At 45.2% G+C, this 13,396-nt stretch overlaps 1 protein-coding gene across 2 annotated transcripts in view; it reads right to left on the bottom strand.

Moving 5' to 3' along the window:
• prkd3 (protein kinase D3) overlaps positions 1-12,737 on the bottom strand; it is a 46,581-nt gene extending 33,844 nt beyond the window's left edge. For both annotated transcript variants that reach the window (XM_080513317.1, XM_080513316.1), the window contains exons 1-2: positions 12,530-12,737; positions 11,218-11,872 (exon numbers count right to left, since the gene is read on the bottom strand). In XM_080513317.1, coding sequence (XP_080369443.1) covers positions 11,218-11,583 — 366 coding nt within the window. In that variant the 5' untranslated portion in view covers positions 11,584-11,872; positions 12,530-12,737. The remainder of the gene's footprint in view (positions 1-11,217; positions 11,873-12,529) is intronic.
• Between the last annotated feature and the right edge of the window lie 659 nt (positions 12,738-13,396).

Raw genomic sequence — 13,396 nt, forward strand, 5'->3', positions numbered from 1 at the left:
TAGACATTCGTATGGACAGACAACATAGTTGTATTGCTATTACAGTGACTCTCAACTTTAAAAATACGAAGTCCCAGGAGGATGTAGACTGGGAGTCATGACACTCTAGAGGCCGCTACTGTTGTTACTGTCCATCGAAAAGATGGGGCCCAATCGTTCCCAGAAAGTTTAGTTTTCGCCCGTCTACACGACGATGGAACACGAGCGTTTTCAAAAAATTCCACCTTCGGCGCCATTTCCAAAATCTTGTATTTCAGTGGTGTAAACAGACACCAGAAACTGAATTAAAGTTTTGTGTTTTCACTTGAGATCGTTGTCGTGTAAACGGGGCCTCGGGTCTGGAGTCAACGTGATGACAATTCAATTGTGTGACCAGCATTTCAATGCGCTGAACCACTTCACGCCTGGTCTCATATCTGTGTATTTAACAGAAGTGTCAACACTATAGCCGGGCCCAGCAGAGCCCACTTATACAGAAAAGTGAGAAGCACAGAGGTTTGAAAGAGTGCCAAGTTCGCATATGCAATTAATTCACTCCTGGCTCCCTGCTTATTATGATTGTGAGGGTTGCATATGGGTCTGCTTGTCGCCTGTGTTAACGCGCGTGTTTACATTTCTGGTGCAGACAAGATGGAATCACAACTCAAACCGCCAAGCTCAGGATCACTGCCTCATCCAGACCGCAGCCTATAGCAGAAAGACTCTACACCTGTCATCCTAGACCTTTTTCAGTCGTCAGGAGACTCAATGAAAGCTATGCCGCTTACCCAATTGACATCGACCACAAACAGCCGAGAGTCTCCAGCCAACTCTCCTCCTGGTTTTATGAAACGAAGCACTCCAAAGAAAATCCCACAATTATTTCACATCGCTTTGGATTGTTTGGGTCTGGAGAAACAATACTCCTCTGTGGTCATTCAGCCTAAAGTACAAAAGCACTGGAGTGAAATGGAGATAATGGTGGTGAGGTCACTGTTTGGTTACTAGCCACTGTATCCCCTCTGAGGACCAGGTGGCCTCCGGCCAAATAGCACGGATTTCTTTCCATACATAACAAAAACCTGATTCTTCTCCTTGTCGTGCTCATGCATGCTTAGCAGCATGTATGGATGGATGTGTGTGAGTATATGTGTAGGTGTGCATGTGTATGACGAGCGTTAACTGGGTCCAGAGGCCCGGGCAGAGAAGAGGAAGGCTGAGTCACAGGATCTAAAGCCTCGCAGGAAGACAGCAGTGTGATCTAAGACATGCCTGGCCGGGCCCCCGCACACTACTGAAGAGTTATAGCCCCGCTGCGATACTCCGCTAGCACCTCCACCCAAAGGATGTACTGCAGCACACACTCCATCTTCCCCCTCTCCTGGACTGGAGGAGCAGGGGAGGGAGGGCAGCGGCCAGGCTCACCTCCACACGGGGCAAATAAACAGGTGGACCTGGAGGGGGGATTTATGTGAGATTGATGATAACCGCACTTTCTGTTGTTGGGGAGGTCAGAGGGCAAGCTGAAACAGCAGGATGTAGGAAGAGGCCGCTGTTGCTCAACAAAGCATTAATAATTGCTCTGAGTCGTGCAGCAGAGTCATTAACAACCGGCTGCAGGAGGTTTTTCACTTCCCTTTATGATTAATAAGAATAACCGACTTTTACAGATGTTGAATTATCAGTTTTGGAGGGCTCTTTTTTGTATCTATGAGGAAGCCTGGCACTGAACACAGCCAAGTTCCAACACCGAAGCTGTCACCTCCCTCAAAACAGAAACACCAAAGAGGAAATTTCTCTGGGCGTTTAAACACAGAGACGAGAATAATAGCAAGTGCAGTGTGGAGAAAAGGAATCCAAAGTGAACAGGCTGTGCTGCTCTGCGACCACAGCAGATTGGAGAGCGGGAGCAGGGCGAATGTGGAAACAGGGAGCGGCTCTGAGGGGAACTAACAAGCGAGCACGGCTGACGAAAAAGACAGCGACAAAAGAAGTCCCACTGAAGTGGTTGAAATATCATACCAATTAAGCAAAAGGTTAAAGGGCAGTTCACCAACGTATCTAACCTGCGAAGCCTTTTTATTGAGCCATATTTTGTGCATTCGATGAGTGTTTTCCACATCACTGTGGGGGTTTCTCACTGTATTGTTGAATCAACATCTAATTTCACTTCCTCTGCCACCTTCATATCAGTCTGACAGATCACTCTCTATGCATGGTGACAGGAAATGCAAACAGAGCAGAGAAAACGGCACCGAACAAGACCTTCTGCAAACTGCTAGATCAGTAGCGACACGCTGATGCATCTGTGAGGCCACAGCTGCTGTCGCCATTGTCGCACTTCGAAATGAAACTGAGATGTAAACATTTTGATAGTGTCTTTTCACCACTTCACCAGTCCGACGGCTGCTCCGAGATCGGGATCAAGCCACTGACCATAGGATTGGAACATCGCTGGCAGTGGTAAATTGAACCACAGCGCCTTGAGTTGTATGATTCAAAAGGTATGAGAAATAATCTCACAGGATGACATTCATTGAAGACACATCTGAAGGACTGAATGTACTTACATATATTAGTATAGTGCATATGTCTTTCGAACACCTGAATGTATCTGTAGTGACAATATATTTAATGCTTTTATGCTTTATAGGATGTGACATAACCTTAGCATTCACAACAATGATTAGTGCTTGATAAAGGCACCTTTGGACTTTTAACGCTATTCCAAGTAGCTTTTCCTTCTCTATGCCACCGAATCCCACACACTGCCTCTTCAAGCCCAAACTGAACACACTTGACACTTCAGCAAATGTCATGCTTGAGGCGCCTTCAACTGTGCTGAGGTTGTTGGAACAGACAGTAATGGTGGAACAGGGTCAAAGGAGAGGAAAAACTCAAACTGTTAATGAGTACATTAATAAAAACATCCTTCATCAGTGAACCATCTCCAAAATTTATGGAATGGAAACTGGCAGAGTCGCACAGGAAGTGCTCCTAAATCACCACGCTTGGTTGGCTTCACGTGGCCAAAGTCACCGGGATTCATGAGCATTAAATGTTTCTACGCCGCCGCCACCGACCACTTCAGTATAATCACAGTCAAAGCTGTTTCAGCCTGCATTAGCAGAGATTGAAGTGATGCGAGATTATCTCCCAACACCGGCTCAACTCAAGTAGAGTGAAGGACGTGTGGGCAACCTAAAGGCAAAGGGAAGCCAAAGTAAAGACACGCTTGGTGGCAGGAGCGGCCTTCTGTTGATGGTTTTGGCATCCGAAACCCAAACCTCCTCCTCCGTCCACGAATTGCGAGGCTGTCCCCGCTTCCCCTGCCCCGATTCCCTGAAGACGACCATGCTGCTCCGCTCTGTCATTCTCTGACTCTTGTGGCCAGGGTCTGGGCTCTGCCTTGCCACTTTACATTTAAAGGGGAGCGAGGCGGCACAAATGTGCACTGCAGATGGTAGAAATTACTTAGCTCACTTAACTTCAGAGATATTTCCCCCCCCCTTTTTTTTTTTTCTTTCTCTCTGCCTTTTCCACAAATTACTCCAAGACTGGGGAAATTGATAGATTCCTTGTGCAAGGAGTTGTATATGGAAGACCCTTTTTTTTTTTTGTTTTTGTTTTTTAAGTAAAATCTATTATGATATTGTGGTATCAGTTCAGCCATGTCCATGCAAGTACATCTGTATGAACTGAAAACCACCTAAGGTGGAAAGAAGACCAAAGCCATAACTGCTTCAGAGGCAATATCAACAGTGAATATATTTTGACTCACGGGTGACCTCCTTTTTTTTCCTGGACAGAGAGAGAGAGAGAGAGAGAGAGAGAGAGAGATTGGCTGACTGTGCTTTCAAGGAAATGTCTGCCCTTATGTACATCCCACAATAAGCCCTGTGCAGTTGGGGTGTCCTCCGGGGTGAAATATGTCCTCCAGCTCTATAGGAACATGCAGATGTGGGCTTACGCTGTCTGAGGGAGGAAGGGAGGGAGATGGTGGTAATTTATTTCCCGTGTGTTTCAGTTAGCGTTGGTCAAAGCGAGCTGCAGTGTCTCTACTTTCAGTCTGCACCCTTCTCTTTTGCTATTTTCTCCTCTCACTGTCTTCTCCTTATAGCTCAGTTGTTTTCTCTTGCTCCTTTCTATGGCTGCTTCTTTCCGGCAGAATCTGAACAATACAAACATCTTAAGAATGAGGTCAAGAGAGGTCTTCTATTGAGACGATCTATATTCTGGAAATACGAGAAAAGAAACCTCAAAAGAAACCAATTCGATCTAATCTGTCTTATAGAGAAGCAATGTAACAGCAACCTTGCGTCCTCAAATTATTTCACTGAAAGGTTTAAAGCAACCTAAATTCTTCTGTTTTTATATTTGGTTGGGTTTTTTTTTTTTTTTTTTTCCTGTATGTTGTCCAATATAGCCCACTTCTGACTCAAAAAGGTCTTTGTCTCGCTAATTACAGAGGCAGCTGCACAGCCCTCAACCAGAGGCTGGGAGCTACGGCACCGACAAAAACCAGTGGGGAAACCTGTGGCTGAGGCAGCTGCCTTTCACAGCGTTTCCAGCTGCAGTGAAAACGCAGCTACATCCTAAGGACAAGCACTGCAATTAAAGTATTCATTAAACTAACATTTGAGGCAAAGGTTTCATGTTTTTTTTTTTTTTCCACGACCAACGCCAATCTACATGAGATTTTTCTTTCCTTGCGCTAAGCTATAGCATCCTTGCTTATACAAAAAGAAACTCTTAACTGCTGCCAAGCTGCAGCTGTGGACCTGCTTCTTATTCTCACCGGAAATCTATTGAATGAAGTTCCTAGAAGACGGAGAAATAGAAATGTGCTGATCGTGCGGGAGGAATCCAGGAATCGCAACCTGCCGACTGGTCAATATGAGCAGATCAAGTGTTTCGCTTCAGTTTCCTGGCAGTGTAATCCCACCCATACCAGCGGCATCACATCATGCTACAAAAATGCCCGAGTCTCGAGGAATGCTCTGGAGCTGGCTCCACGTCCAGTCTGACCAGCTGGCTGACTGGGAGTCATTCTCATGGAGAGTCGTGAACTTTTGTCCCGCCGCTGCTCCCCGAGTTGGCTGCCCAAGAGGACTTGGGCGACACCAAACAGGAAACTCTCAACAAGTGGAAGCTATGGATGTTTATCTCGCGCCATTCATCAAGCCACCCAAAACCAGACAAGAGGAGTCAGGACCCAGCGAGCGAAACAAGGCTGTCGCAGCATGGAGTCGCATGCAAGCCACGGCGAGGCCGTCGAGGGGCCATCAAGGGTTAGATCTGGCCTTGACGGTACCCGACTGGGGGTGGTCTCCGCCACCCACGGGCTGGCTCCCCTCATCCTTTCTCACAGTCTTCAAGGAGCCTGGCCCATGCGTGTGTGTGCCAAGTGGTGACACAAAAAAAAAAAAAAGTCGCCTATTGAAGTATTTGGTGAAGTGCAGGAGCGGTGACCGCAATAACTTCAGCCAAACGCTCAGACTGAACCGATCTGGATCAAGTTGCTCCCAACTAAGGTTGACCTCAACCGCGAAAGTCAGTTATTGTGGTCCAGCCCGCTACTATCAGAACCAATTTCAGGTCAGCACAAAGAGCAGAAAGAAAGCAAATCTACTCGGTGGAAGCTCGCCAAGTCATGCGGTGGAGTCTTTAGCAGGAAGAGGAATGAGCCGTACAAAATCTATACAATACGCAACTACTATATTGGGCTGTGTGACTCCCTGTCAAACAATGAGACTGATTCAAAACTGAAGGGTTAAGGAAAGATATGAAATGTCAACCTTGGAGGCAAAACACATTACGCACAATACCGAGTGCATACATACACACCAGGAATTTGTACATCTGTCCAACTAAATCTGCTATGGTAAGCAAAGAGTGTCAGAGAGATAAAAAGCGAAAATTCAACTTGACCTTGGTTGTTGAAATGTTGCTTGGTAAACCTAAAGGTCTCAGTCATCATTCTAGCAAGCCACTGAAGGCAGAGCCTCAGAAGAAAAAACAAAAGTTGGTAACGTCGTTATCGCAGCAATGAAAAGCTCATCACCAGAAAAGCACTTTTTTTTTTTCTCTCTCCTTAAGCTATGGTCACACGCTTTCAGAAGATAGCAAAGGAATGTGACTGCAGATTTTAGGACCAAGATCAGAGCAACAACAACAAACAGCAGTTGTTCCTCACTTTGACAACAAGATTGCATAGCCAGCAAAATGTTTATGACCTGGACAAATGTTGGTACTGGTAGATATTTGATATGCAAAGCTGTTTTCACGCTTTAAAAAAAAAAAAAAGCAAATTTCTCTGTTCCTATAGCAAAAAATACATAAATATATGGTGGTATTTTCATTTCATGATCTTCTGAAAAGTTGACTTTGAGAGTTAAAAAAGCATGTTCAAACATAAGTAAAACAGAACTATCTTATTATACTTGTTATACTTGTGATTTTGTATTGAACTTTCTAACAGTTTCTATGACTTCCACTTGAGCACACATACTGTAAAACAGAACTTCTCTTGTATACCTTGTACTTTGATATAGATATTATATCCATGTATTTGCACATGCATATACATCATTTGTCAATTAAAAAGTCAATATGCCACTCGAGGTACCTAATTTTATTGTCACTGAAGTCAATAGTCCCAAAAGAGCTTTTTTCAAATTGAAATACAAGACACGGGGGGGATTTGTACTATTGTCTATGTAGTAAAGCCTATTCAATTGCTCAGCTATGGTGGAACTCTTAAATCCCTTGATTTGATTATGAATCCTGAGTAATACATTCAGTGGATCAGTGAGAGGTAGTAGTTAGATACTTGGCTATTGTAAAGGGAAAAAGGGCTCAGTAGGGGGACTTTAGCTCCAACCTTGGAATAGAATGAAAGGAGCTCTAGGAAGCTGCTGAGAAAAGAGAAAAGTACATCTGGATTGCTTGCGATCGCTCCGCTGGCACAGTGACCCAGACTCGGATTAATCAGCGGTAAGATGCAGAAACTGCACAGCCACAGCGGCGCAAAGTTGAAGGCTGACAAGTTATCGCCGCGCTCTTTGTCATGGCTGATACGTGACCAAACGTCACCCTGAAAGTTCCCCGGCGGCTGCCGCGGCAGAAAGCCTGCTGGAGATGGGATCAGCATCCCTGGCCGCTGCGTAGCAGAGCGGTGAGTCACCCGGCCTGGCGGGCCAGCTCTCAACGGAGGAAACGGCACCACGGAGGTGGGAATAACGCCTCCATCCCAACTCACTGCTGATATCGCCACATGAAGTTGAAAGCAACTTCCCATCTCGCCTACGCTGACGGACACCTGACGTTCTGCTGAGCGGGGGCGTCCAGGGACGACTGTCAGCGGCAGAGCACGCCAGGGCCAACACACTTTGTCAAAGCCTCTCCGCCGTCATGCATATTTTCGAACGGAGAGTGAGGCAGGGTTAACTGAAAGCACACAAGGCCCACAGTCATATTTTCCATTGATATCAAAGCCATATGGCTGGATTTCATGAAATAGCTGAGGCAGTACACTACATTTGGCAGTGTTTAACCGAAGAAATGCACAATAATGTGGATGAGCAGGCTGGATGTGTTCTGTAGGTGTATTGTTTACATGTTTGTTATGAGTAGCGTTTTCAAGGACTTCCCTTTACTGTTGGCCACAATGAGATCGTTTCCTGCCATGTATTGTCTGCCTCCATACATTACCTTAACACAGGTATGTGGAGCGCAGAGATAGCGTTGCATAAAAGCAATCAGTAAGCCTGATCTCATCCTGGCAGATGATCAGCGACCTCCAACGCAAAACTTGGGATTTTCTTTTTTCCTTTTTTTAAGGGGCCGTCTTTAAAGCATCGAATTTCCCACCATTTCCCTGCTCGAGATTCTTGCGACCGTGCCAATACATTACAGAATCCATGTAAATATGCGCAGTGATGAGATTTTCTGCTCTGCGGACCAGAACTGTTCATAACTAGCTAGTGAGAATCAGCAGACCTCGTAAAGAACAACAACATTACCCTGCTCCTCTGGAATGTCAACTTGGACAACATGGAAGAAAAAGGACACAGACTCGATACACACTATCATTCATGTGTTGTTCGCTGAGAGTCTGCGCTGCATTCCTTTTTTTTTTCCTTTGTAAAAAAAAAAAAAAAAAAAAAGAATTTTATTCATTATCATCACGACCACCGGTACAGCTCTGACCTTCCTGAATGTTCCGATGATTCTAGCGGCTGATGAAAGTGCTTTTGTTTAATCACCCTGTTTTTAGTCAGCCCCTGATAATTACAGGCACGGACGCAATAATCATCATTATTCACAAGGGCTTGAAAAACAGCAACGTGTGGACGCACACAGAAGCCATTTCATTACTGCGACGGGCTTCGCACGCACTTAATCCCACACAGTGCGGGACACGTTCAGGAGCTCGGTGATGACAAAGGCTCGAGAGAACATACGTGTGATTAGAATCACTGTCCGCCAAGCAGAGGTGGCGAATGTGCACACAGTCTCCTCTCTGAGTACAGATACATATGTAAACGCGTCCGACTCCATTTCTCAAGTCAAAACAAGGATGTTTGTCCTCTGGAAATCACAGAAAAACATACAAACGTCTGATGAGGCTGCGCTTCAGCTTCAAAGAGCCCGTGAAATTAAAATATCAAATCTTCAGATTTTATCGCGGCTTAATTGTAAATCTATCTCTCGGTCTCTTCCAAATATTAGCGAAAAATTATCATTGGGGTGTTTTCACATCAGATTCTCTCCCTTATTTCCTCCTCTGAAACTGTGTCAAACATCGAAATGACTCATCCTTTTCTCAAGGGTGTTTCCTGATTCTGCATTCAGTAGAAACACAAATACGGCTACATGAGGTGTCGCACGCGGCAACAGCAAGATGTCGATGAAATCTGAGAAGCTTCACTGGAAATACCTAAATAAGGCCTTGGATGGAGAAAGCGTTGCACAGAATCTGCTCTATCGTTACTTCCTTCTGGAGACTAATAATTCTCCCAACTATGATCGATACACGTCAATTCTATGTGGTTACGTCTCATTCTCGACGTTATAATTTCTACATCGCTGAAGGTGAAACAAGACTGTGTGCATCGCGTTTGCATGAAATGTCATTGTTTTCTGCCAACAGTGATGACGTCTACTAAATGTGTGACTATTTCAGAAGGTTCCTGCTTCGAGGACACAGATTAGTTGTTGTACCTGTTGCATGGCAGCAACTTTCAATGTTAGTTACAGTGGATGGTTCAAGTGGACCTGGATTACCTGATATTGCAAAGCCCGCTTGCTTCTCTTACAAAATACACACAAGAGGATGGTCAGTTAAACATAATAATCACATCAACTTCAAACTACAGTAATGAACATGTTTTAGAGATAATGAAAAAGTCCAAATATTTAAAGACTCGGGCAGTGAAAAGCAAATAACGTCCCCAAATCGGCTTTTTACCAGCCTGGAAATGACATCTGATAATAATAATTAGCTAAATATTGTGAAACTAAATACATTTTGAGATTAAAATTAACAAACAAATCAATGAAAAGTGTGCCTTTTAAGCTGAATTGACAAACATTGGTAAATAATCAGCTTATGAGATGAAATTTGGCACCAATTGCCTTGATTCATAAATATGAAGCACTGGTATGTTCTATCTGTGGTCGATAAATATTTTTGAAAAACCTTGTGAAACTTAAATTTCCATTCCAATTATGCCACGCCGTTCATCGCAGTGCAAACGCACCGTAAAGTTTCATTCTCTACTTTATGTGAAATACGTTTTTGATCTTGTTTGCAGTCGCACAATAAACATGTTTTACTGACAGAGAAAACCACTTCATATGCCCGGCACAGCATCTGCGGTGCTTCAGCTTCACTATGCCGATTATACGTGGCTGCTTTAAATTAAAGGCAAAAATTAAAACGCTTCGCCCTCACTCTTACTTCGCACATTAAAAAAAAAAAAAAAAAAAAAAGGGGGACACACACGGCGATGTGGACGCAAACCATGATCCCGACTTCCCAGCTCTTTCAATACGAATGAAGATGAAGAAAAGACTAATTAAATCGGGCGCCACTGATTCATGCTGTGGAGATTCTCACGCTGAGGAGAAGGTGAAATGCTGGTTGATGCAGCCTGTCGTTGTGTTTTGAAGCCACTTCGTGGAGCTGCACTCCAGTGTCATTATAACACATTAACAATGTCATGGAAAATACAGCAAGTCCAACATATACAAGCAGCACACAACCACTGAGCAGCTCCAGGCGTGTGTGTGTGTGTGTGTGTGTGTGTGTGTGTGTGTGTGTGTGTGTGTGTGTGTGTGTGTGTGTACGTCTCGTGTCAGATCCCATTCTGTGTGAGAGAGAGCACATATTTTAACCATGGTCTTGCATCATGTCCAGTAACATCACACCACAATGTCAATAACTGGCGTGGCGACGTTGAAGCCCTGTGCCTGGAGGAGAGTCTCTGCTGCTGTGTCCGGGCCTCTGACTCATTATAAGGGGGGCGGGAGGGGGGATGTTTTCTCTCGTAAACAATAAACAATTTGGTGGGAGATGGCAGAACACAGGCTGGTGCTGATGCACATTAATCATTCATATCACTGCCTGAAAACAAGGCGCATGTGATGGTGTGAGAGGCGATTAGAGAGACAATGATGTGTGGTGTCGTGTAGTAAACTTGTACTTTTAAAAGAGCAGTTTCGATTCCATGCGTGTGTGGTGTGCATGTTCTCCCCGAGCGTGGGCTTTCTCTGCTTCTCAGCCGAACTCCATTACGAGCTGAATACGAGCGTGTTTTGTCGGCTGTTTCTCTGCGTTTGGCCTGTAATGAACTGGGGACCCGTACAGGATGTAACCTGCCTTCACCCACAGTCAGCTGGAATCAGCTGGATTCAGCTGGAATCAGCTCTCTTCAGGTCTGGAAAATAATGGTATAGATGATGGATACATTCTTCAATAATGGTTGTGAAGGAACCAGAGCAACAGAGATTAAACTCTTGACAATTTGCATTTTCAAGGCACTTTTTTGATCCATCTTCCTGATTCCTAGTTTAATGAAGTTACCTGGAGAGTCTTTTTCGTGCCGTTATTGTATCAGAAGTACCAGTGAACTGCCTGATCTGTGTTTTGCACTGCGATGGACTTGCAATCTATCCAAAGTGCTATAGACGATAGATGGACGGATGCATGTTTGGTTGTGCTGGAGACCGTACCTTCTGGTCCACGATGGAGCACACCAGGTCCTTGACCGCCGACAGCGACAGGTCGCTGGCCTCCAGGTTCACCGTCTCTCTGGTCAGTCCGATCTGCAGCAGGAAGGACACCCCATGGAGGGAGCTGCGCGAGTCGGTGGGGCTGGGGGCACTGTGGCTGCCGTTGGACAGCCGCGTGTAGAGCGGTCCGGGCGGGCTCAGCGAGGGCGGATGGAGCGAGTGGAGGAAGGCTCGAGGTAAAGACGGGGGAGAGGAGGCAGACATTGGGTTTCTTCCAGTTGCGACGTGAAATGCTGAATAGTGGAGGGCTTTCGGCGAGGACTCGTGGGGGAAGAGCACAGCTGGAATTACGCAGGGAGTCCGCATCAACCGTAGCGAATCAGCACTGTCAGCACTACTCAGTTTTTCCTTCCTCTTTTTTTTTTTTTTTTTTTTTTTTAATTAGAGCGGCTTTCTAAACTATGGGGACATCAACCAGTCCACCCACCTGGGCTGGCACAAAGCGCGCTCATCTGCTGGATGAGCAGGTGATGGAGAAAAAGTCTTTGGGCAATCCACAGACTTGTGCAGTGAGATGGCTGCAGCAAACTTCATATCCTGGAGTTTGGTGGCTTCTCCTCACTGAAGTCAGTAATCCACCCTGTCCACAGGAAGCCTGTCACCACAAACACACACAATGCTGTTTTTACAAGACACACTTTCCACCTATCAGAACATAGAAAAGTATGACGAAAGTATGTTACTGATCTTCAATACAAACGTGACAATTGAGAAAACCACGCACTTTGGCTTAGTCTCCTTCACTGGGGTTGTTTAAAAAGGAACTTCATTCTGAATTGTTAGGAGTTCAAAAGACGTTTTTCTTTCCCCCTAAATCAGCACGATTCTTTAGTAAAAGTGGAAACAAGGACTTTCATTATCGTTTGCTCGCGCGGTTCCCGCTGCCTGTTTTCCGTCCTGACTGCATCGTGCCGTTATGTGCGTGTTCGCCACCATCCAGATGAGCACCCCCCCACCCCCCCAAACCAAAAAAAAAAAAGACGCGTAAAAGTTGATAAAGCCGTTTACACCAATCCAAACTTCACAAACATCTGGATCCGATGCTTCTGAACATCTGCACCCCTCCCACTTTCGATTGGCTCGCTGGCAGCACACAATCCGAGCGCAGAATGCCAGCAAAACAAGTTATACAAGCCCTCAACTTGCACATTTCTGCGAACCTTTCGCTCCATCTGAACTCCCTCCGCGTGCGTAAAAGGCGCGCCTGAAGCCAAGGCGTCGAGTTGAAACGCTCCTTGAATCGATACTTTACCTTCACTCTCGGCGAAGGGCGCTTTTCTTCCCATTGTGACGGGAGCGAAAAAACTTTTTCAGCTCCCATAAACTGAGGAAAGCGGAGCCTGAAGTTTTATCTCCTGCGCTGTTGGGAAGTCACGCGGAGAAGCGCGGCGCCGTTTTCCGCTCATGATAAACTTTCCTCCCGCACAAAGTCCCGCTGAGACTCATCCTGCCGTCCATTTATTTTCTCTTATCTTTTATTACTGATTGTAATTACATGCGCATCTTATTATCCTTCCAGCTGTGACTACTCCCCCTGCTTGACGAGAGAGGGGGACGGAGCGGACACCGGGGCCGCCGGGGTTTGTAGTTCTCTCATGATGGTCCGCATAACTTGCCTCCATGTGCGGGGAGCGCGCGTGGAACTACAGCTCCGTGTGGAGCCATGGCGCCTGCGAACAGTGCGCATGCGTGCTTCTTTTCCGTTATTTTAACTTGTCCATGTATAGATGAAGAAGAAAAAAAATCACAACTTTATTCCACATGACCGGGTCGCTTTGTGATACATTGTTGTCCAAAGGAGTCCTGAAGACACACTTGAGTCTCTAAAGGATGAGAAAAGTTCATTTGCCTTAAATGAACTTCATGCAGAATAAAGAACTTTGAGTTTTCGAACAACTGGAAATCATATATAAATTATACCAAGTTAAAATATCTAAAACAATTGCTGTATAATACAAGGTAACGTATTTGTTGGATATCAATGCATTTTACATATTATACAATTCTCTGATTGTTCCATATCTGACCTACTGTATTGCATGTAAAACAGTACATTTTCATTCTACAGAAAAGAACCATAAGAATAACTAGAAAAATGTTTTGAGATTCAACTAACCCA

Source organism: Blennius ocellaris (genome assembly GCF_963422515.1).
Source record: "Blennius ocellaris genome assembly, chromosome: 17".
In the NCBI taxonomy this organism is placed as follows: Eukaryota; Metazoa; Chordata; class Actinopteri; order Blenniiformes; family Blenniidae; genus Blennius; species Blennius ocellaris.